This window comes from Corvus moneduloides, chromosome 25 (genome assembly GCF_009650955.1).
Source record: "Corvus moneduloides isolate bCorMon1 chromosome 25, bCorMon1.pri, whole genome shotgun sequence".
NCBI classification, from domain to species: domain Eukaryota; kingdom Metazoa; phylum Chordata; class Aves; order Passeriformes; family Corvidae; genus Corvus; species Corvus moneduloides.
The window spans coordinates 1,954,299-1,977,152 of NC_045500.1; the positions used below are offsets into that span (position 1 = coordinate 1,954,299).

The 22,854-nt window shown below is 52.4% G+C and overlaps 1 protein-coding gene across 1 annotated transcript; it reads right to left on the reverse strand.

Moving 5' to 3' along the window:
* Window positions 1-735: 735 nt before the first annotated feature.
* ADAMTS8 (ADAM metallopeptidase with thrombospondin type 1 motif 8) lies at window positions 736-16,876 on the reverse strand. The gene is given in 10 exon segments (XM_032133819.1): window positions 736-4,248; window positions 5,667-5,842; window positions 5,960-6,132; window positions 6,446-6,629; window positions 6,732-7,030; window positions 7,229-7,396; window positions 8,255-8,387; window positions 8,634-8,873; window positions 16,171-16,801; window positions 16,803-16,876. Coding segments are annotated over 10 exon segments (2,796 nt in total). The 5' UTR covers window positions 16,862-16,876; the 3' UTR covers window positions 736-3,515.
* Window positions 16,877-22,854: the final 5,978 nt, after the last annotated feature.

A 22,854-nucleotide genomic window follows, 5' to 3' on the forward strand; every position in this document is an offset into this window, starting at 1 on the left:
TATATATAGATATACTGTGTCTGTGTTATGTCTATATAATATAGATAATGTATATATAATACACATTCTGTATATATAGATACATTATACAGAATATGACTATTAATTATAATTATTACATATTGTAATAGTTATAAAAGTCCATGACAATGTGTGTATGTATGTATTATGTATATATAATATATATATGACATATATAAAAATATATTATCATAGAATAATAGGGTTCTATGATAATATAATTTATATATATCTAATATATGATGTAAATATAGATATATAGTAAAATTAGAGTTCTATGATACTATGTGTATAATATGTATATTATACATATATAATATATATTATATATAGCTATATTATTATAGCTCTTATATCTATATAATAGATCTAATAATATATTATATAATAGATAATATATATTATCATAGACCCATATAATTCTATAATGATATAAGTATATAATATGCATAGCTAGATATACTGTATATGTATAGAAAGGAGGTAGGTGCTCATAAGGCATCTGCAAAACAGACTTGATTCAAAATTTCTGCAGAATCATTTTGGCTCCATGGATTCTGTCTATTTTCTCATGTAGTATTTCAGTTCAGCTTCTTAAAACTGAACGAGCCATTTATTATCAATAAGATACGGAAAAGAGAGATTTAAAATCTCTCTGGGATGGAGATAATAATAATCCTGAGGAAAGTGCAAATAAAGACAAATGCAGAGAGATAAAAGGCAGGAAATCCTTTATTGAATGGGTAAAGGCAGAGCCACAAACAGACTGTTTTCAAAATTAAAAACAAATACAAACAAGAGGCTAAAAATCAGAAAATTGTATTTTTCCCCCTCTCCTCAAGATGAATTCCAAAGCTTAATTTTGGCCGGATTTGTTATGCTTGCACAGCTTGGTTGGTTCACCTGGGAGGAGGGAAACACCAGTCAGATACCAGAGTGGATAAACAATGAGCAAGGACATCCCTTCTCCGACCTCACTGCAGCTTTCAGAGAGGGGATGTGGGAGCAGCATGTTAAAACACAGTCTTTTTAAATCTCTTTTTTCCTTCTTTTTTTTCCCCTTTCCAGACCACTACTGTACAAAACCAAACAGAAATTTATAATAAATACCTAACACAAGAGGCTCAGTACATTGCTACAATCCTTCACTGAAGGGAAACATACATATATATATACATATATATAGCCTAATATATAACCTCTTAGACTTAAATCAGCGTAAAGGCTACTTGTTTTTACAGAAGCCTGGGGCAGGAATTCCACTTGGCATCACTCAGACCCCACACCTCAACAGAGCATCACTGCCTCTGGTTCCCCCCATCCCAGGGGGATCCCCCACCTTCTTCCTTGCTGGAAAAGCAGCAGGATTTGCCCTCAACAAGGAGTTTTTACATCTAGGAAGCTCCAGCTAAGCAGCTGCGCAGTGATTATAAAAAAACTGGAAAAGCCCCTTGGCGTGCACGACTCCTGTGTGATAAATACAGACGTTTTCCTTGGCACTGTCTCAGACTGATATTCCTGACCCATCCTAAATGCTGGTGGTGACACTGGAGAGGAAACACATGCTGACTTTGAGTTAAAACCCTGCCAGACTCAGAGGGGAAAAAGAAAATAACCCTGCAAGGCTACATGACTTTAGCATCCAGCTATTTGTTAGAACTTAAATTCCTGGAGATTAATTAGCAGATGCAGAACATTGCCCAAAGGTAGGTCTGTACCACAGCCCAAACAGCTCTGCATCCAAACGCTGCAGCTGGCCTTTGGTTTTTTCCTCCCTTTCCTAAAAAAAATAAATGAGCCAAGCCCTTAATACCCTCAATCCTGGGCTGTAGCTCCCGTGGTTTTGATAGAATCATGTATGGGAGATGGAACAGGAATATTTCATGTTTTCAGGTAAATAGTAGGGTTTCTGTCTTCAATAGAGCAGCTCACCCCACCATCCCATTCCAAACCTGTCTGGACAGCGAGTAAAGGGTCTCACACGAGCTTGGCTCGCTCATGCAAAAGGGACAAGGAAAAGGATTCGCTCCATAAGTGTGAATGGGGAATCTGAAACATCAAAAATTCCAGCCCTCCTCCCCTTCCTATAAGAAAAAGGCAGATCCCACTGGAAATTCAACATTTTGCTGCCAAAAAGGAAGCCAATGCAGGGTATGAGAGAGGAGCATGGAGATACTGAATTGCTCATCCAGCAATAGCAAAACCTTTCCAAATTCCATCCCGGCTCCCCAGGCACTGGCTGCTGCCAGCACATGGCCAGAGATTGCTTCGGAAAGGGCAAAGTTCAGGGTCTGAACAGCCATCTGTGCTGGGGCCAGGCAGCACCTGGGCTGGTGAGAGGGATGTGGCTGCTTCCCACTGGGAAAGAGCAGCTCCAGCCTTGCCAGGCTTGGTTTTGGACTGAGAATTGCTTAAGCAAGGCTGGAGCTGGCACCAGATCTGAGCATCTTCACATATCCCAGGAAAGCAGAGGTGAACAGCAGCACTGGTCACCTCTGGCATGATCTACAGATCCTGGGCTCATCCCTGCTGCAAGCCAGGCTATTGAATTATCTCCAAAATTAGAGCAGAGCTGAAAAAATGAGCCCACAGGGGACTGAAAGCCAAGGATGGGAAAGGAAACGCTGGCACACCAGAGTGCCTGCTCCAGAGGGCATCCCAATACGCATTTCGCAGTCAGAGCACTGCAGAATTAGGAATTAATTAATCCTCACAGTGGCCCTGTAAGACAGATCAGGTGTAATTAAGCCTTGGTTTTATAGCTGGGGAAACAGAGGTGTGGGGTAACAGCTCTAGGAATAACTGCAGATGCTAGGGGTGTTTGGAGATAGAGATTTGTCACCTTGTAGATTATAAATCCAGCAGAAACCACCAGGACCACCTCTCACCTGTCCTCCTGCCCAGTTCATACTAGGATCTGGCCCTCAGCTTATTCCTTCTCCCATCCACATGAGCAATTCATCTCCCAAGTTAAACCCACAGCTGATAAAACACTCCTCATGCTCAAGAACACCCACGCTGCTGCAGGGAGGGGATGGCAACCCATTCCATGCCTTTTGTGAAGGGATCCCAGTTTTATCAGCAGACACCCACCCCGGACCTCCTTGACCTGCAGCTGGGATGGGGCGACGGCAAAACCAGGCTCCACATTTTCTCCAGTGCCAAACCCCAGCAAACCTTACAAAAGGAACCTGCAACCACATTCAACGACAGCTCTTCGCAAACACCCTACGGATACGCTTATTTTTCCCTTTAAGTTACAACTTGCCTGCGAGCAGCCAGCCAGAAAGAAAAGGAAGAAAGAAAGGAAAAGAAGTGATTCCTCCCTGTTTTGCCACCGTTATTCTCCCCTCTGAGGTAGACATCGATGCGGTGGGGATGAACCACTGGAAAGTGGTTATTTATCTGGCGAGCAAGCCCACGGCACCCTCGCTGTCCCGCCCCAGGGTGGTGGAAGCCCGTGGCACCCTTGACTCTGAGCACCCCGGCAGGGCTCAGCACTGACGCAGCACGCAGGCCGTGGTGGCCAGCGGTGGCCCTGGCGAGCTGCATTTCTCTGGGGCAGTGATTTTACCGGCATAGTCAATGCAAGAGGCGTTGCGCGTCCGCACGCCCTCGCCGCACGTTTGGGAGCACGGGGACCAGGGACCCAGGCGCCAGAGAGGGCAGGGCATGTCTCCACAGGGCTTGATGTCCTCAGGCTTGAGGGATCTGTTGCAGGCTGAGGAGGTTTGACCCTCCACATCCCGGCAATCCACCGTCCGCCGCTGCCAGCCGGAGCCACACGTCTTGGAGCACTCAGACCAGTCACCCAGGACCCACTGGGAGGTCAGCATTGGTCGGATGACGTTGACTGACTTCTTCTCTTTGCCCTTCTGCTTGCTGAAAGGGACGTCCTTGGGGATGAAGAAGGTGTACTTGACTTTTGGTGGGAAGACCTCACTGGCAATTGTCAGCAGCTGGACGGTCAGGGGCTCTGGGAGCTGTCGGAAGCTCTGCAGCCTCTCCAGAGTCGTCATGGAGCCGCTGTATTTCAGGATTGTCCCTTTAATGAGGATGTCCTGCTCCATGGCTGAGATGGCAAAGTCTCCGTTCAGCAGGTACTTGCCCTCCAGGGTCTTCAGGGCCAGGTAATTCCCATCGTGCCGGATGCCTCGGTGGCTGCGCTGTTTGATGTCGATGTTGGTGGCTCCGGCGGGGATGGTGACAATGTCATTGTAGCCATATCTGCACACGAAAAAGGGACACGGTTATTTTTCAAGGCTTACTAACCCATGTCGGGAACAGCACTTGGGATCCTGGCTCTGAAGCCATCTCTCTGTAACCCCGAGTGCTCAAGAGCCAGAAATATTGCAGATGTTCTAGATGAGAGCTCAGCTGGAAGATTTCACTGATTTCCATATGAAAATGAGCGATGCAATCAAATGAACAGCCCTGTGATTACCAGCCTAGGTGGGAAAGCCCCCTCACTCCCTATGTTTGGAGATGGTGAAGTGTTTGGGACTGCAAGCCTGCCACAGGTGATGCTGAAGGATGACATCGTCTACTGACAGATAATATGGAAATTATACAGAGGTAGCTATAGATACGGATACAGATATAGAACAACAGAATAGGAGGCAGTCTCTGCACCCTCAACCCACTTTTTGAAGGGTTTTGCAGCCACCACTACAATGCAGACGTAATCCCATTGGAGGATACAGAGGGCATTCCCATGCCAGGGAAACATCTTCCTGCAGAGCCAGCCAAGGCCCATCCCTGGAGCACCACAGCTCCCAGGACAGCACGCGGAAGGTTTCACTTGAGCCCTCAGCACTGTGACTCACACTGTGGGGCCAGCAGGATCGTTTTCCATGGATCCCCATGGTGGATGCTGCGGTCAGTAATTAGGTTCAGAGTATTTTGGAAAAAAGTCTTTGAGTCAAACTCTGTCCTCCGTCACCCTGGCCTCCCTCACTCTGATCTTAATGGGATCTCTTCTTGGCTGTAGCTCCTACGCTAATCTCCCTTTAGTCAACCACAAACAACTCACAGGAGAGTGGAAGCCCCGTTTCAGCTGTTCCCTGGAAGGAAAGCTTTTAGGAAATCTAATTTGACTGTGTGAGTCACCTCGCTGCATGGAATTGGACGGTTGGGCTTTTGTTACGGTTTCCCAACAAAAGCCTTAAACTCTGCTCTTTGGCAAAGCCACGGAGATGTTGGGTGAGGGAAGTGGCTGCCTCAGTGCCCTTGTCCCAGGATTCAAATTCACCCCCGAGCCCAGGGAAAAGTTATTCAATATTTACATCACACATCAGCCCTTGAATATGCGTCCAACTCACTGCACGGGGGTGAAACGTGTTTTGTAAACTTGTTGGGGCAGCAGATTTATTTGTGGTGGTGTACCGAACCCGTCACATCAGTTATTATTTTAGGAAATAAGCTCTACTTGGCTTGTATAATTCTGCCCCGAAATAAACTGAGCTTAAGCCCCGGAGTCTGGGGAGGAGCCCAGGCTCTTGCGGTGCCAGCCGGCTGAGGATGCTGGCTTGGATCCTTATATATTCCTAGCCTAGAACTTCAGCCATAGAAAAAGGGGAAGGAGAGAGGATGCTGGTTTTTCTCCCACAGCCCATCCCTGCAGAACCTTCTCCCTGGCGCCTCACTTGGATCTGTTGAGCGAGCCGGATATTTTCCTGCAAGTGGAGCCATTGCCACCGCACACCCCGCACTTGTCCAGCTTCTTGGAGGACCCAATGACGTGATCACAGCCAGCCTTGATGCACTGCCCGTGGACGCAGATGGAGAGGGTCTCTGGGCCACACAGCGTCCCATCGACCACCTGGGAAAGGGGGATGCAGAGGAGTAATGAGGGGATGAGTTCTGAAATGGGGTAAACAGGAGTGATTCCCATCACCAGGGATCTTACTGTGGTGATTCCCATCACCAGGAATCTTACTTTGGCCTCAAAGACTTTGAATTCGCTCCTCCCTCGGGCTCGGCAGAAGAGTTTGCATCGGTCTCGGGGGGACACTCCTGCATACTTAGGAACCCACTCCAAGTGATTCCCTTCCAGATCCGTGAAGTTGTAGCTGTTGTACTTCTCACACTGCTGCTCCCGAAAGCTTTTCCCTGAAAGGAAAGGTGAAACATGGCCCAAAATCCACGGGAAGCTGGAAGGAGCTGCTGCCCTTAGCCATCACAGAGATGTGGGAGTGAGCTAAGGATAGTGGGAACACAGGGTGAGCGTGCAAGCAGAGGAGGAATGTCATGAAGGAGGGATCTCACACGCCTTCCATCAGCCAGAGAAGGTCACAGCCCCCAGCAGGAAGCTGTTGCTCCCCCCAGATATGAATATTCAAGGATGAGCAGAGCAATCCCTGTAATGCGTTCTGGAGGAGCAGGAGTGGGAGCTGAGCGTGCGGTTGGGAATTGTCATCCTTACCATCCAGCGGGCACTCTTCGGTGTGGCAGGACTGGTACTTGGTTCTCTGGCCCTCACAGTAGCTGCCGCCGTGCCGGGGCTTGGGGCTGTCGCAGTGGCGGTGGGAGAACTGGATGCCTCCCCCACAGCTCCGGGAGCAGGAGCCCCAGGCGCTCCACGGGCCCCAGCCGCCGTTCACCGCTGGCTGCAAGAGGCCAGGAGAAGCTGCTAAATCCATCTCTGAGCCTGTCCAGCCCCAGCTGCTCCCTCCCAGAGCATTCCCACCATCCCCCAGCGCCCCCATTACCTGGGGTTTCAGGGCATCCTGCTGCACACAGCGCCCGTCCCAGCACAGCCCCTCGGCTTTGCAGGGGGTTCCATCGGCCCAGGGCAAGCTGCCATTCTTGGTGTGGCAGAGGGGCTCCCCGCTGCCGGTCCTGCACCACAGCTGGGCGCAAATGTCCTCCTCCGTGGTGTTGGGGCAGTGCTGGAAGTCCTTGCCAAAGATCTGCTGGCATTGCTGGTCCAGGCTGTACAGGGCTCTTTGGCCGGGCAGCTCGGCAGGCAGGGAGATGGGCTGGGCTGGGGCATCCAGCAAGCAGTCACCTGGGCAAAGTTCAAGAGTTAGGCTGGAGGTGGATCTATCAGGGCTTGATGCCACTGACTGCACCAAACAGGCACCCCTCTGTCCACGGTCTGGTTTGATTCCCCCTTCACCCCACACACCCCTCCAGACATTGCAAAGAACCGGAGCAATTAAGGAAAAGGTTGTTTTGAGTGATGAGGTAGCTGACTGAGCCTTACCATGCCCTCCGTCCAGGAACTCGGTGAGGTACATGGCGCTGCAAGGAGACCAGGGCTGGGTCTTGTTCAAGTGGACGAAGAGCGCGGCCATCACGTGGTGCTCGCCAAGGGGCCCAAAGAGCCGCTCGCAGTTCTTGGAGTCGTCGTGGGGCATGCTGAGCACGTGGCCTGGGAGGGAGCAGAGAGCATGGCAGAGCTGAGCTCCCCAGCCCAGCTGCTGCTCCTCAGCAGATGGTGCGTGGGAGCATCTGTAAGGTATCAGGCAGCTCCTACTTCTGCAAAAGCTTTTTCCTTCCATAAATCAGAAGGAATAAAAAGCTGCTTTCTCTGTCTCAGTGGTACAGCCTGCTGTGTGCAGGGCAAAGCAGCCCAAACTTGCAGAAACCCGGAATGGTTTGGGACAAAAGGGAATTAAAGCTCATCTTGTTCCACCCCCTGCCAAGGACAGGGACACCTTCCACTATCCCAGGGTGCTCCATGCCCCATCCAACCTGACCTTGAATGTTCCCATGGATGTGGCAGCCACAGCTTCTCTGGGCAAAAATTAGTCGGTGCAGGAATGGCAAACCAAGGGAGAGACGTGCTTGATCCCATGCCTGAACTCATCACAGCAGGTAAGTCATAGAATCATTAAGGTTGGAAAAGACCTCCAAAATCCTCAAGTCCAACCTGTGACCAATCCCCACCTTGTCAACCACACCAGAGCACTGAGTGCCACGTCCAGGCATTTCTTGAACAACTCCGGGGGTGGGAACTCCACCACCTCCCTGGGCAGCCCCTTCCAATACTTGACAACCCTTCCAGTGAAGAAATTCTTCATGAATTGGTGCAAATGCACCAATTTACAACAATTTGGGCACTTCTCAGTGTTTCTGCTGGTGCAAACCAGCTTTTATCAGTGCCAGAAGCTCCCCACGGCTTAGTGGGTGGTCCCCAGACAAGAGATGCTGGTGCTGGGCTGTGCCACAACCCCTCCCAGCAGCAGGTTGGAAGAAGCAGACTTCCCCTTGGGAAGGGACGTGTTACCCAGTTCATGAGCCAGGGTGTAGGCTGCCTGCAGGCCCTCGTCCTCGATCACAGAGCAGCTCTTGTTGCGGTCGCACATGGTGCCGATGTCCGCCACTCCCAGCGTGTCGCAGCTCTGGTGTCCGCAGAAATCCTGTTTGTGCCGGGCAGGGGGAGTGGTCAGCAGGGCAAGGGTGTCCCAAATTCAGTCCCAACATCTCTGTGGGCAACCCACCACTGGTCTGCACCCCAAAGGAAACCACCCCTCCAGCTGCTTTGCTGCAAGCTCCATTCTTTGCACGGCAGGGCATCGACCTCCGTGGCCAACCCCCCTCTCTCCCTCCATGGATGCTTTGACCCCTTTCCTTTCCACCCTGGAGCATTCCCCAGGGATGCTGACCTGTCTGGTGAGGAGGATGGCAGTGTCGTAGTGCTCTGGGTGCCGGTCGCTCGGGGGGTTGAACCTTTGCTGCCAGCTGCAGAAGTTGCGCAGGGTGAGCCCCCCATTGTCGGACACCTCCGGCCCCGCCGCTGCCTCCTCCACCACCAGCACCTTCACCACCACCAGGCTGATGGAGTTCCTCAGGCTGGGGTGCTTGTAGATGCGAGCTGCCATGGACATCAGGGTCAGGACATGGTTCTGTGGGGGAAGAGATGGCCAGGCAGAGCCTGGGTAAAACCTCTGCTACGGGGCAATTTTTTTTGATTGAAAAGAAGGAATCAGCCTCATTTATGAAGCCCATGACATCTAGACCATGGGCTGATGGAGTCAGCACTGCCTTTCCTGTAAGTGATGCTTTACCTTGTGCTGGTGGACAAGCCCTGCATCCCCTTCTCCAAACGCTGTGTCTCCCCTCCCATGGAGCCTTTGCACCTAGAAATCCCTCTGGAAGAAGTTCCTGGGGGAAAACCTCAGCATTCTGGAGAGTTCTGTGCATATTCCCAAAGCATTAACCCTGCCCTCACTGCCCCAGGGCAGGAGCCTCATCTTGCTCACACACATCTTGCTGGTGCAAAACCACCCAGTAAAACTTCTGCCTGTGCTGGTCACAGGGTTTGAATCCGACATCCTTGGCGACAAACTGGGACTAAAACACTTTGACAGCCAAGTCTTTGCCCGGCAGCATCCCCTGCTCGGCGATGAGCAGGGATTACTTCATATGTCAAAAGCGCCAGCAATGTTTAGGCTGATGTAAACATCTTATCGGAGCATCAGAATTCCTCCTCTTCTTGGCATCCTCACGGCCCGGAGTCAGGAGAAAAAAATGCAGCTATTACACAATATAGTATTGGGAAAGAGAAAGTGGCTTCTCTCCTCCCCAGACAAATTACACCCTGCGGTCTCAATTCAGAGCCTAATTAAACTGGAAGGACTCGATGGGAGCCCTCTCCGACAGCCAAGTTTCACCCAAAATACATTTCCTGAGCAAAGCTGACTCTGTGTGCCCATCCATCACAGGACTGCCAGGACAATGCCATTTTCTGAGACACAAAATGCTGTTTCCTTAGCAAATGAGGGAGATGGTGAGGGAGATACAGCATATTTGCTGCACTGAGAGCCACTTGCCCAGGGCACTTGTGGCTATTTTAAATTATTCTGCCACATTTTATCCCACCACCGGCAGCTCCATGTAAACAGATGTTTTGTTTCAACAAGACATGTCCCAAGTCCTCCCCGGCTCATTATCCAAGGGCAGGCCCCAGCAAGGCTGATGGGAGCAGTGAATAGACTGGTTTATTTAGACTGGCCAGATCTCTACGCCGTGACTCACATCCCAGCCCGGAGCATGCAACTCATGTCATGGAGAAGTCACCACAGAGGCAAGAAATCCAGGCGAGACCCCCACAAGCGTTTGCTCCATGAAACCTGGGGGAATTGTTCACCCTGTGGGGAAAGTCCATTGGGAACCTCGCTAAAAATATCACAAAGCCTTCCTAAAATTACACCCCTGAAGATCCAGAAGGATGCTCTGCACTGGAGCTGCCCATCATGGGATCACCCGTCATTTCCAAGGGAATAAATCCAGCCGCATCCTTTTCTGACCCATTAGAGGGTTCTGTCCGTAACAGTAGATTTGACCTGGGAGATCTCAGTTCATACCACAAATCCCCCAGGACACCAACCCTCACATCCTCAGGGGTACATCCAGCCAAAAACCTCTTTCAGCAGCAGGAACAGAGGGACTTGGAAAACATCTGTCCACCTTCCCTGTGTGTGGAAAGGGAAGATGGAAAGCAAGCCAAACAAACAGCTATTTAGTGAAGATTAAAAGGTCAAATTCACTTGTTCCACCATCTGGTATCTATTTATACCCATCCCTGGCCCGTGCAGGAGTTGGTTGGGTTTCAGATGGACCCTGACTGCTCTGGGGAGAGCAGCAATCCACCTGCACTGCCTCGGCTTGGCCACGGGCTTGAAGCCATGGCCAAACGCAAATTACGGGATCCTCAGGGCTCGGGAGAGGCCAGCTGAGCACTTTTGGCCAACAACTGGCTGTGGATGGGCTGAGTCCTGCTGGTCCCATCCTCCTTCTGCCTTTGCAAACAGGCTCTGGCTTGACCATGCACTTGGGAGGGAATGCTGCCTTCTCCGGGGTTTCCTTCCCAGCACTGAGGCTGAGGATGTGGGTATTGGGATCAGGTGCAGGGCAGGATTTTGGGTTGGGTTTGGGGAGCCCAAGGCTGCAAACAGACTGGTTTCTGCATTCCTGCCAGGCACTGCAGGCACAAGGAGTTTTGCTGCCGTTTCCAACCAGCATCCTGGGAGATCTGGCAGGATGTCTGGTAAACACAGCTGGAAAGTCGGCCTCTCACCTGCTCTGGGGGGAGAGGACGCCAGTGTGAGCCAGAGAGGGTCGTGCAGTATCCCTTCTCTGCCCCATGCACTGCATTTATGCCAAGGCACTATGGAGGGTGATGCCCCCACAAACCTCGCGCCCCTTTTCCCCCCAGCTGCAGTCCTGGGCTCCCTCTGCTCTCAATATCAAATTCCACCCACTTCCCCCTAAAAATGAGGAGGGATGACTTTTGCCTGACACACCTGCACTACAGCAGCCCCGATATCCCTCCCGCCTCAGCATCCCTGTGTCTGGGAGAGCCCTGCCCTGAGCCAGACACTGCCTGCCAGGAGCCTTCCAGCAGCAAACTGCACAGGCAGAGGGACAGGAAAAATAAATACGAATCAGAGCAAGGGGAACTGAAGTGGTTGTCTTTACCCTCATAACACTGAAGGATTTAGGTTTCTGATACAGGCTCTTGCAAAGTCTCTGCTTACATTCCCTTTCATGGGAACCACTCAGAAGCTGAAGGCTGCAAAGATGCCCAAACGCTGGGGTTTATTTTTAATTATTATTTTGATGGGTGAAACTGCTCTTCCCCAGACACTGTTACTGTGGTATGCACAGAATGGTTTAACATTGCTGGACCCACCCAGAACAGAAGGATAGCAGGGAGCACCCACAGAACACCCCAGCACAACTCGCCTCCCTCCAACATGCTCCCCCAACGTGTGGGGAGCAATGTTCAGCCCAGCCTGGGGCTGTAGGAATTGTAGGATCCAATTATTGGTTGGATTTGGTTGGGCTTTTTCCCCTGCTTTCTCCCTAGAAGCCAACATTTCTGCAGAGGAGGGAAAAGAAGACAGAAATGCTGAGATTCTGGAGTGCGGACACATGGAAGGCAGCAAACCCAGGGTCAGACGCAAGGACTGTCCAGCTTTTAAAAATCAACTAGTAAAAACATCCCAGGCTGTCCCTTTCCCCCAAAGCACCATCTGTGAGCTCACCCCTGGCTTGGGTGCCCAGGGGCTGCTGGCTGCCCTGCCAGCTACTCCTGTGGTTTCAAGCCCGGGGCAAGAATTCCCTTGCAAAAATGTGGGAGGCAGCCGACGGAAATGGGGGGCAAGCCAGGGGAGAGTGGAATACCTTGCCAGCCTGCCTGCCCTCCTGCCTTCCTGGCTCTCTGTCCATCCCTGTTCCGTCTGCCACATGATCTTCCCCCCCTTTCTCTTTGCCGGGTATTTGGGGCTGAACCACAAAAGCAGCAATCACCCGTGTTCAAGGCAGGGGAAACTGAGGCACACCCAGACTGCCCCCACCTCCCCAGAGGCACAGATGAAGATGGAGTAAAACCCCATCCTGAGAGCATCCCAGAGCAGGAGTGCTACAGTTTGGGAGTCGCTTCAGTGGGAGCCAGCTCCCTTCAGGCTGCACAGTTCATTCCGAAGCCCTGAAATGCAGCAGCTGTTGAATGTCCTGGTGTCAGACAAGTGCACCAGCCAGAGGAATATTTAGGGAGGCTCCCTGGTCCTCCAGCCCCCTGCCCCGAAGTGGATGCAGGCTCAGGGTCACACTCAGAGGACAAATCCCAGAAGAAAAGCTGGCGGATGGCAGCATCATCCTTGCAGGTCCCTCTTTGCAAAGATCCCCTTTAATCCCACTCCAGTTGCCTCTGGGATGGGTTTAGGAGGGGCTGGCTTCTTTTGTCAAGGGATTAAGCAAATATACCCACTCACGCTGCAAAATACCCTAAAGCAAGCCTAAGAGCCGGACTTGAGGGGACGGGGGCTCCAGGGTGGCTTTGGATTTACCTCCAGTCGATCTGGGTGTGGGAGAGCCAGCAGCAGGACCCCGGCAATGCCCCGTGCCCTGCGCTCCAGCACCTGTCTGGTCTTAGAGGGAAGGGTTTGCAACAGCACTCCTAAAACCTTGTACATCTGCCTGGAAAAAACACAGAAGTCAGCAAGGAATCCCAGCTTTTCCAGACTGATCTGATTCTGCTGTGGTCCTCAGTCATTACCAGCCCCTGGAATCAGGAACGGCAGATTCCTCACTTGCAAGAGGAGAAGGGAAAGGGGATCACAGCCATCGTGCTTGCGGAGGAAAGCCTGGAAATGTGTCTCATCTGCACCCAAGAGACTGGAGAAATCCCACCACAGGAATCCCGTTTGGCTGCCAACTGGCTGGGGATGCTGCAGCTGGGTTTTGGAACCGCCTGGTGCTTTAGGTGTCTTGGCAAATGTTCCTGAGCCATGCAGAGCATCCTTGCAAGTGCAGCCCAGCTGCAGGTGCTCGGCCCTTCTGCACAGCAGCAGAATCAGCCCCGTCTCCTGCCTCAGCTCCCCCTACTCAAACCCCCACTTAATTCTGTGAGTGATGCTCACAGTCCCTTTGTTTTCAAGCATTTGGGATCCTCTGCAAGAAAAATGCAAAAACTCGTGTGTCCAGCCTGGAGCCTCGCTCCCATCCCTGTAGGAAGGCTCTTCCCAGTCACTGCAGGTTGAATCCTGCTCCATCCTCGCAGGATTTATTGCCCAGCACTGTCCTGCTGCTAATGCCCCCCCCAATACCCCATCCCCTGCAATCATCAAGCCCAAACAATGATTAAACCCCCAAATTTCAGGTCTAGTTCTGCTCTCCCTTCACCATTCCCTCCTGGTTTACACAAAAGTATTGATGAAGGTAGAACAAGCTCTTATTACCTAAATTAGGGCACCAGCTGAGCTATAAGGCTCAAATTGATTAGAAATAAATCACTAACAGCATTTTCCCACCAAGAGCATGGCATTGATTATAACTCACAACGCTTGAGCGCATCTTAGGGTGACTCTTCTGCTCGAGCTGTTACAACTTATGCAAGAAAATAACTGGGAATACAAACAATGCTGGTGACCTTTACTAAATATTTGGTAATTAAAGTGTGGTTACGGGAAGAAAAGTCATTATATAAATGTGGTTTGTTCTGACTCAACATTTCTACTCCCTGGGCATCTCCCCTAGTCAGCTCTCTAAGATCTCACCAGCACTTGCCACTGCTTTTTTCAACCCACAAAAAAGGTATTTAGGGAGAAGCACGATGGCTATACTGCTCCCTGCATTTTTGTTCCAGAGAACAAAAGACACAGAAACACAGCAGGTGGCTTTTTGGTTGTTTTCAGCTGCTACACCAGAGCTGGTGGAAGTTTTCTCCCAAATATTTTAACATGCTGTTGCTCTATTCATCCAAAACAAGATCTTTAAAGGTTTCCCTCCCATCCCTGAGAGCTGATGCAAAGATACTGCTCTTGGGGCCAAGGAAATGATGGTAAAATGGGAACCAACCAGGCAGCATCATCCAGCCCAGGGCTGGAACAGCCAAACCAGGGCAGGCTGCCAGTGCTCCAGCCCCTTGGTTATGTGTAGGTGCTGTTTCCTCTCCTGCTGCCTTCACAGATTTACCCACAGGGTTGTTCCTTTTCCCCCAGCTCAGGCTGGGCATTATCAGGATTTCCCCAACCCAAATACATCTCCTGATTTCTAGCAATTTAGAGACCCTTGGGTCTTGCTTTAAAACCATCAGGTGCCCAGCTGGGTGCAGAAGGTTCACTGTACTATTTTTCTTGCCCTCCTGGGGAATCAGAGACCAACTTCACACTATAGGGAGGGTAATTCCCACCACCATTTATATGTCTGTTGCTTAAAAATCCAGCTTACTCCACTTCAAACTCTTTTCTGAGTGCTGTGAGCACTCAGGGTATCACCCCTCACTCACTGACCCTCTGCTATCTGCTCCTGGCAACCTGCCTTGGCAGCAAAACCAAGCAAGGGGCAAAACCAGAGTGATGCTGAGCAGCTGAAATCAGCTGGAGCCCCAAGGTTTAGCATTTCCCAAGGTCCAGCCTGGCCTGAGCAGGGCTGGCATTAAAACACTGCTTTGTTAGGAGCGGAGAAGCCCCTGGGGGAAGGATAAAGTCAGTAGAAGTGGCAAAGCCAGGCTGCCAAAGTGCAGCCCCTGGTTTCAGCTGCTCCCTGCTCTTGAGCTCCGGCTTCAAGAACTCTTCTCCCAGCCCCGAGCCCAAGCAACAGAGAATGAGCAACTTCAGTGCACAGTTATCCCTTGCAAAGACCGCAGAGCACTTCCGAGGGTGCAAACCTGAATTTGGACCTGAACCACCCATCCCTGCAGGGTAGGGGCGGGGAGCTGGCTTTGCCAGAGGCATGAAAAATGACCTGGTGCTGATGAATGAGGCACATCAACAGCCCTGGAGATGGGTGTGGGGGCTGAGGCACCACGGTCTCTGCTCCTGGGGTCTCCCCAAAGCCTGCTCGGGGCAGGGTCTCCGCAGACAGAGTGTTTAAGGAGAGTGAAAATTCCCGGCGCTGGTGGCTGAGGGAAAGGAGCTGTTCATCCATCTGCTCAGCTGCTAACAGGTGGCTCAGGAGCGGGACTGCGCATTACTCAGCCCCTGGTTTATTTACTATCTGGCCCCGGCTCCCACCCGGAAGGGAGTTCAGCCCATTGCTTTGCAGCGCGGCTCTTTCCTTGTAGCAGGAAGGGCATTAACCCGCTCTGTTCCCCACCTTTGCGGACACCAGGCTGATGGGACATCACAGTGCCCGGTGTGTGCAGAAACAGGCTCGCCGGGATGGATGCTGGGTCTGGGAAAGGGTCCCCAAACACTGACTGAACCCCACAGATCAACACTGCAGCCTTTGCCCGGGGACTTACAGCCCCTACACAGCAAGGGAAGGTGGGCACCAAGGTCCCCCCGCCCCGCCCCTCGCCCGCTCAAAGTTGTCCCTGGTGTCCCGGGGCTGGGGGGACGGGGAGGGCGAGGGGGGACCCGGCAGCGGGCAGGCAAGCGGGAGGACAGGAGGGGACGGAGAGGCAGCAGGGCTGGGGGAGGAGAGGCAACGGGGATGGGGACAGGAGACAGCGGGATGAAGGGGATGAAGGGATGCACGTGTAGGGAGGACGGAGGATGGGGGGATGAAGGCGATAGAGACGCAGCGGGAACGCAGGAGTGAAGATGGGGGGAGGCGGAGAGGCGGCTGGGATGGGGACAGCAAGGGACGGAAGGATGCAGAGGCTGTGGGGACGAAAGAGCTGCAAACAGGACAGGCGCAAGCGAGGACAGAAGGATGCGGGCAGGGGGGACGGCAGACCCCGCCAGCCCTTACCTCCACGTCCTCCCCGTAGAACCGCACCATGGACGCGTCAGCCACCAGCAGCGTCTCCACGTACCGCGCCTGCGAGACGAACCGCTTGGCCCTGGCGAGCGGCTCCGCGCTGCCGCTGCCGGCGGGACGCGCTCCCGGCGGGGCCGCCCGGCGCCGCAGCCGGTGCAGCCGCCTCCAGGGCGGCCCGGGCGCGGCGAGCCCGAGCGGCTGCAGCTCGTAGGCCGCCCCGTCCAGCAGGAAAGCGGCTCTGAGGCCGCCGCCGCCGCAGCTGCTGAGCACGGCGGGGGCGTCGGGGCTCCCCTCGACGGCGCCCGCGTAGAAGCAGCCCCGGCGCGGCGGCGGCGGCGGGCGGCGGCCCCCCAGGCGCTGGAGGCGGAGGCGGGGGGCCAGGAACGCGTTGTCGGGGCGGAGGCGGAGGACGACGGCGCGGCCGAAGGCGGCCAGGCGCAGGGCCAGCTGCCCCGACGGCGCGGGCAGGCGGGCGGGCAGCACCGGCTGCGCGTCCCGCGGGGGCGGCGGCGGCAGCGCCCACGCGTGGCACAGCAGCAGCAGGTGGAGGGGGGCCCGGCCGCCCAGCAGCACCCGCCGCCCCATCCCGGCACGGCCCCGCACCCCCCGGGCTCTCCCCCGCAGCCTCCGCGCCTAACGCCGAGCCCGCTGTATTTATACTTTCTCCCCCCGGCTTTGACATAAGAGGTTTATTTTTGATCTCTCGCTGTTCTCCCCACTCCCCTCCCCTGCCAGCCGGAGCCTGGGGGAGGAGGAGAAGTGAAAGAGAGAGAGAGAGAGAGAGAGAGAGAGAGAGAACGCAGCCGAAAAAAAAAAAAAAAGGGAAAAAAAACCACGACCAAAAAAAAATCCAACTCCCCCCCCCCCAAAAAAAAAAAAAACAGGGAAAAAAAAAGAAAAAAAAAAGAAGATGGAGAAGCAGAGAAGAAAAAAAAAAAAAAAAAAAAGGAAAAAACCGAAAAACCCCAACCCACTTTTGGATACGATTTGAGGCCAATCAGGCGCCGGCAGCCCCGCCTGCCTCCAAGTGTCAACTCCAGCCTGTTGCTCTCCCTGTATTAACCCCTTCTTCAGCCCCAGCGCTGCCCGCACGGGTCTGGTCCTACCCAGGCTCAGGGGTCCTGCCCCTGGGACAGGGGCTGGCACACTTCCCCTCCACCACCATGGAAGGATTTACTCCAGAGGGCTGATTCTCAGCATCCCTTCCCAGCTGGAAAGCACCCGGCCCGTGCCAGCTGGAGAGCGTCTCGTTTCAGAAGGTGCCTCGGGAGGTTCCCATGTCCCTCCCTTAGCCAGGGACAGAGAGGGCTTTGGGCCCCAGGGAAAACTCCAACAGGACACATGTACAAGGAGTTTCCATGCTCTGAACCAACAGCTGGATCCACATGGGGTTTCCTCCAGCTGGAATAAGACAACGGGCTAAATCAGACTTGTGGAAAATACCTATGAGAATAATACAATGCAGCCAGCTCCTCCTGTTGCTCTTTTTTTTTTTTTTTTGTTTGTTTCTCTGTGTGTGTTGTGTGACTTCATTTACAAACCCTTCATTCACCCCGTTTCAGACTGAATTCGAATTCCCAACTGAATTCCCTTGCAGTGAGGGAAAATCCTGCAGCAATATAAAAGTCTCAGGCTGTAAATCCAGGTAGCTGCTGTGTGCTCAGCGTGGCAAACACCAGGAGATGGGCAGAAACATTCTGTCCCTGGCTGGGAACCCACTCAGAAGCAGGGAACAACCAGCTGTCACGGAGAAAGGGAAATCACTACGTATATATTACTCCTTCTTTCCTCTTAAGCCCTCCTTCTCCATTAGTTCATGAAATTCCTGGCCTCTGGAGCGTCCTTTGTGCAGCACTGGAACATCCTGGGACGTCCTTGCTGCAGTCTGGGGGTGGTGGATTCTATCCTGCTCCATGCCCTGATTGTCTAAACCTTCTACAGGGAGTAGCACTCGCTCAGGACTTCGGCTGTGCTCCTTTAACCTCACTGTGAGCACCGGCCCAAGGACCGGCTCCTCCACACCTCAGCCTAATCTTAAAAAGGACGAAATGAGCAAAGCAGCATCTGGCACCTCAGGATTCCTGGGAAGCCAGAGTCCAGCCAGTGCTGAGTAACGAGGCACGGGGTGAGAGGCTGCTCTCCCTTTACTCCAGGATGTATTTACATCTCCCTCTCTATTATTATCTCCACTTAAAAGCCACATCCCTACCTCTACAGTAAACACACAGCAGCTGCCCTGGGGCCAGGGCTCTGGTTACTCCTTTGTAAAGTGTGGGGTTTGCGACCATAGCAGAGGAGGAAATAATAATTAAAAATAATTTTGGATGCTTGTGGTGGACAGCGATACAGTTGTGGAAGGGGACACATCCAATCCAGATGTTGAGTGGACAGAAAACTGCAGGGAGGGAGGAAAGCAAGCCCAGGTACAGCGTAGCTTGGTCTGGGCCACGTCTCCATACCTAAGGTGGTCCTTCAACACCCTGAGCCTTGGCGGGTGTCCTCAGCAGCCCCCTCCTCTCCTGGCAGGGAGCTCCGTCTGCAGCTGGAGCTGCTGCTTTCCACTGACTTGGGTGGGTTTTCCTCCCTCTACAGCTTCGTTTGGCTGGGGACAGTTGGTGTTTCAATACCAGCAGGAAAGCGCAGAGCCAGGACAGGAAGCCAAAAGTGAGCCCTGACTCTGCCTCCTCCAAGCCCAAACCCCACTGAAGGTGCCAACATCTCCCCGGGCTTTGCCTTCCCGCAGGAGGGCAGGCAGGGAGGCGGTGCCCCTGCTCTGAACTAGGACAGGTGAGGCTGCAGGCAACAGGATGTAATTTATTCCCGGCTTTCCGCTCCCGGAGCTGCATCTTTGATCTGGGAGGACGTGCTTGCATCTTAGCTTGGAGGCACCGCTGGTTTTCATTAGCGGCTCGCTCTGCAAACAGTAGCTGGAATTCCTCGTAGCCTCGCCGGGCTCGTTACAAACCAGCCCAAAGACGCGCTGGGAAAGAACAAAACCTCACCTGGCTGCCCCTCTGCACCTCCTCCCAGCGAAGGATGAAGCACCTCGAGACTTTTTTGGGGGTTCTTGCTTCTTAACCCCTCGCGGGATGCGCCGTCCCCAAAGCTCGCCCTCCGCTCTCATTTCCAGGGGCTGCCGGAGCATGTGAAAGCCATTAACTCCCCAGTCACTGTGATTTAGAGACCCTTTTGATCAAGCAGCTTGGAAACGTCTGCCCCGCTCCCCTGTGCGTGTCCCCAGCCCTGCAGAGCCAGGCAGCGGGCAGGGCCCTCCTGCCCCCTTCCCGAAGGGCTGCTCCTGCCCCGCACCCAGCTCCCCAGGGATTTTTGGCTACCAGGACGAGCCCCACGTTGCGTTGGCTGTTCCTGCTCTGCAGCAGCAGGATCGCCCCGTTTCGGGGGAAGCCTGGGGTGCTTTGCTGTCCCCTCTTTGCTTTGCAAATGGGTTCAACGTCCAAATTTGCAGCTCCAGGCTGAGTTTTAGTTATTCCCTTCTGCCCCCAGCCCAGAGAAAATGCTTGGGACAATTATTTGAGCTGCTAAAGAAGCAGCGCCAAGCCCCAGAAATGAGACCACTAGATGTCAGTGCTGCCCTATGCTGCGGTGGGAAACCCTAAATCCATCCCTGGAAGTCTGCTGGGAAAGTGAGAGGGAAGGGACAGCCAGCTCAAACCGCACCTGATAGCAGAAGGAATATTTCCAATAGTTTTAATTTAGAGCAATCAGGTGGGCGGAAATCTCTCCCAGAAACGCAGCTGGGCTTTAAATCAGAGTCCTGGCCTGTGTCCTGCCAAGTTGCCTTCAGTGAAACCATCCTGGCTGTGAGGGTTGGTAAGGGGGAGTCAGGGAAATGGTTGTTCCTGTGAGGAAAGGGGAGATCTGGGCTCGATTTGGAGCCAGGGAATGAATTAAGCAGCAAAATGTGCCAGCTGAATCAGTAGTCACTGCCTTGCCCTCCCCTGCCCCCATGGCCACAGCCACGAGAGGGCCCTCCTGCCTTAAAAGTGGCGGTGATTTAGGGTTTGGTGCCTCAAAACCCTGAGTACCCCATAAAAAAAAGTTTTCCTTCCCCTTGGTGCTGTATTTGAACGCCCCCACTGTGCAGCAGCTCATCCCTGGCGCTGAGTTATCAGCAGCACCAGAGGGCTGGCTGCTGTGAGGCTGATGCTGGGCTAATTCTCCTGGTTAATTCCCCCTAAGCTTGGGAAAGGAAGATTTTTAGGAGTCAGGGAAGGGCAGGGACATCCGGGCTGGGTCTCGGTTTATCAGCTGATGATGCTGCCTCTGATACATTCGGTGCCCTTGATGCTGGGCACATCAAGAGCCACGCTGTGATTTGATGGTTTAATTTGATTTGATGTGATTTGTAAGGATTCCACTTCTAATTTCTAAACAATCTTTAGATTTTTTTTCCCCTATAATTTTCTCTATTTTCCATATTTATTCTCTATTTTTATTTGCATTTTGATCCGTTGCCTTCATTCAATTTCATACCGGGATTTACAGAGCAAGGACGTGGCACCAGAGGGCAGCCTTGCCTCAGGGTGGGTTTGGAGCTCCAGGTGTAAGGGAAGCAGGTTTATGGCTTTCCAAAATCAAGGGCTAAATCCTATTTCCAACATTCTCTACTTCCTGTCTGGATCTTGGGGCTTCCAAGGTGTCCTGAGACCAGCAGGACAGTGAGAAGATACTCCAGGGATTGTCTGGTCCTTCCTGAAACTCCACAGCTGTGTCTGATCTGGGGTTAAAACCCTCCAAACCCCTCCAAGCCTGCTGCAGGGCTGCTTTTCCTACGGAGCAGCCCCTAAATTCTCTAAACAAATATGGGGTGTTAGAATGAAAATACTCTTTTCTACAAATAATAATTATAATAATAAAGAAAATCTCCCCTCCTCTCTGTCCCACTCTCTCATGGTTTATGGGTTGATGAAAACGAATGAACTTTATAATGGTTTTCCTGAGTGACAAGCACCCTCCAGAGCTGGAATCTCCATCAGCCCAGCTTTATTCCAGATGTTCATCATTTTAACGACCCCTCAGGCTCACCCCAACCTGCAGCCTCACCCCCGTGAAAGCTCGGTGGCTTTGTGCACCTTTGGTGTCGGTGCTCCTGACACAGGCATCCCCTAAAGGGAATTAATCAAGGATGGGCCCTGCCTCAGGTGGGAGCAATACAGTGCTGGCAGTCCTGGGTCATAAATCTCCAGCTGAAGGTGATAAGAAACACGTGATACCGGGTTTGGGGATGTGTGGGACTCTCATCTGCCTCTTCTAAATTTCCACGTTCTGTTTCAAACCACCCTGGAAAAACCTGTGTCCCTCTTCCTCAAACAGGAGAAAGCCTTAAATACCAAGGGCAGTGAAGAGAGGGGGGATTTGAGATGCTTTCAGAGGGAATGAGCTCTCAGCAACCCCAGGACCTGTAATACCAGCTGGAAATCAGGCAAAACCAAGAGTTCTGTTGGGTTTTTTTTTTCAGCATACCATGATATTCCCATATGGAAACCCTGCCAGACTCCAGAGGTGACATTATGTGTCAGGACCATGTGGGAAGGCAGCAGGGATGGATGAGGCACAGGGATCCTTCTCCTGTGCACAGGGGGAGCAGGCTGGTTTGATTTTTGTTGCGGGACACACAGATATGTGCTTGAAGACCTTGAATGCAAAGATCCTCCTCTCCCACCATCCCTGTTGTGCAGGAGAGTGTGGGAAACCCCAGCAGGAGCACCCTGCCCATCTCCTGCCCTATCATCCAGTCAGGATAAAGCTAATTAAATCCAGCGTCTTCCTGGCCCAAGGGTGGGGCAGGTTTTAGGTCACTGAGTCCTCCACATGCTCAGGTTCCTTGCGTATCTTACCCTCAATGACCTGACCAAACCCAGCTGGATTTTTTTTTCTCCGAGCCTTTCTTTCCTGGAAAACTGACTAACAATGCCCTTTGACTCACCCTCAATCCCTGGAGACAGTCTTCCTTCCTGCCCAGGTCATGGGGAGCTGGGAGAGCACAGCTTGAACTTTTGGGTGAGAGCCCAAGCCTCTGATATGCCAATGCTTTAGCCAAAGTCAAGTAAAGGCCTTGAGTGCCAGTTTTCCCTGCCTTAACCACCTTTCCACTCTATCTTTGGCCTAAAATTCTCAGATGGTCTATTTAAAACTATTTATTTGGTGAACTGGAACATCCAAGAGATATGTGAGGTTTGAGGTGGTTATTTTTTTCTGGTTTGTATTTTAAAATGAAAAAATTTGCATCACAGCGATGAATAAAAGACACAAAGTAACTTGTTGCTTCCTGGAGATGCTTGGGATGAAGCAAGAGGAGGGTGGGAGAAAGAGAATCCACGCTGCAGACCAGCTCACATTGATATTTCAAGATCAGAGTGAGCAGTGGATTAAGCCTGAGTGAGATAGGCTTTACCTTAAAGTGGTTTCCAGACAAAAATCAAAGTAGAAACAGAATTCCCCTTATACACCTTAATAGATTGCATTATCTGTAGCTGCCCAGAAAGTTCCAAAGGCATCTTCCATCTCCATTCCCTGCTTTCCTGTGCTCTCCTTCAAGTCACGCATGTTCATCCCATTTCCATCCAATCCAGACAAACTGCAGGGGGTGAGGAGCCGCCAGGCTCAGCCCCAAGCACCTGGAAAGACGTGGAGTGACACCAAGGTGTTACCTCG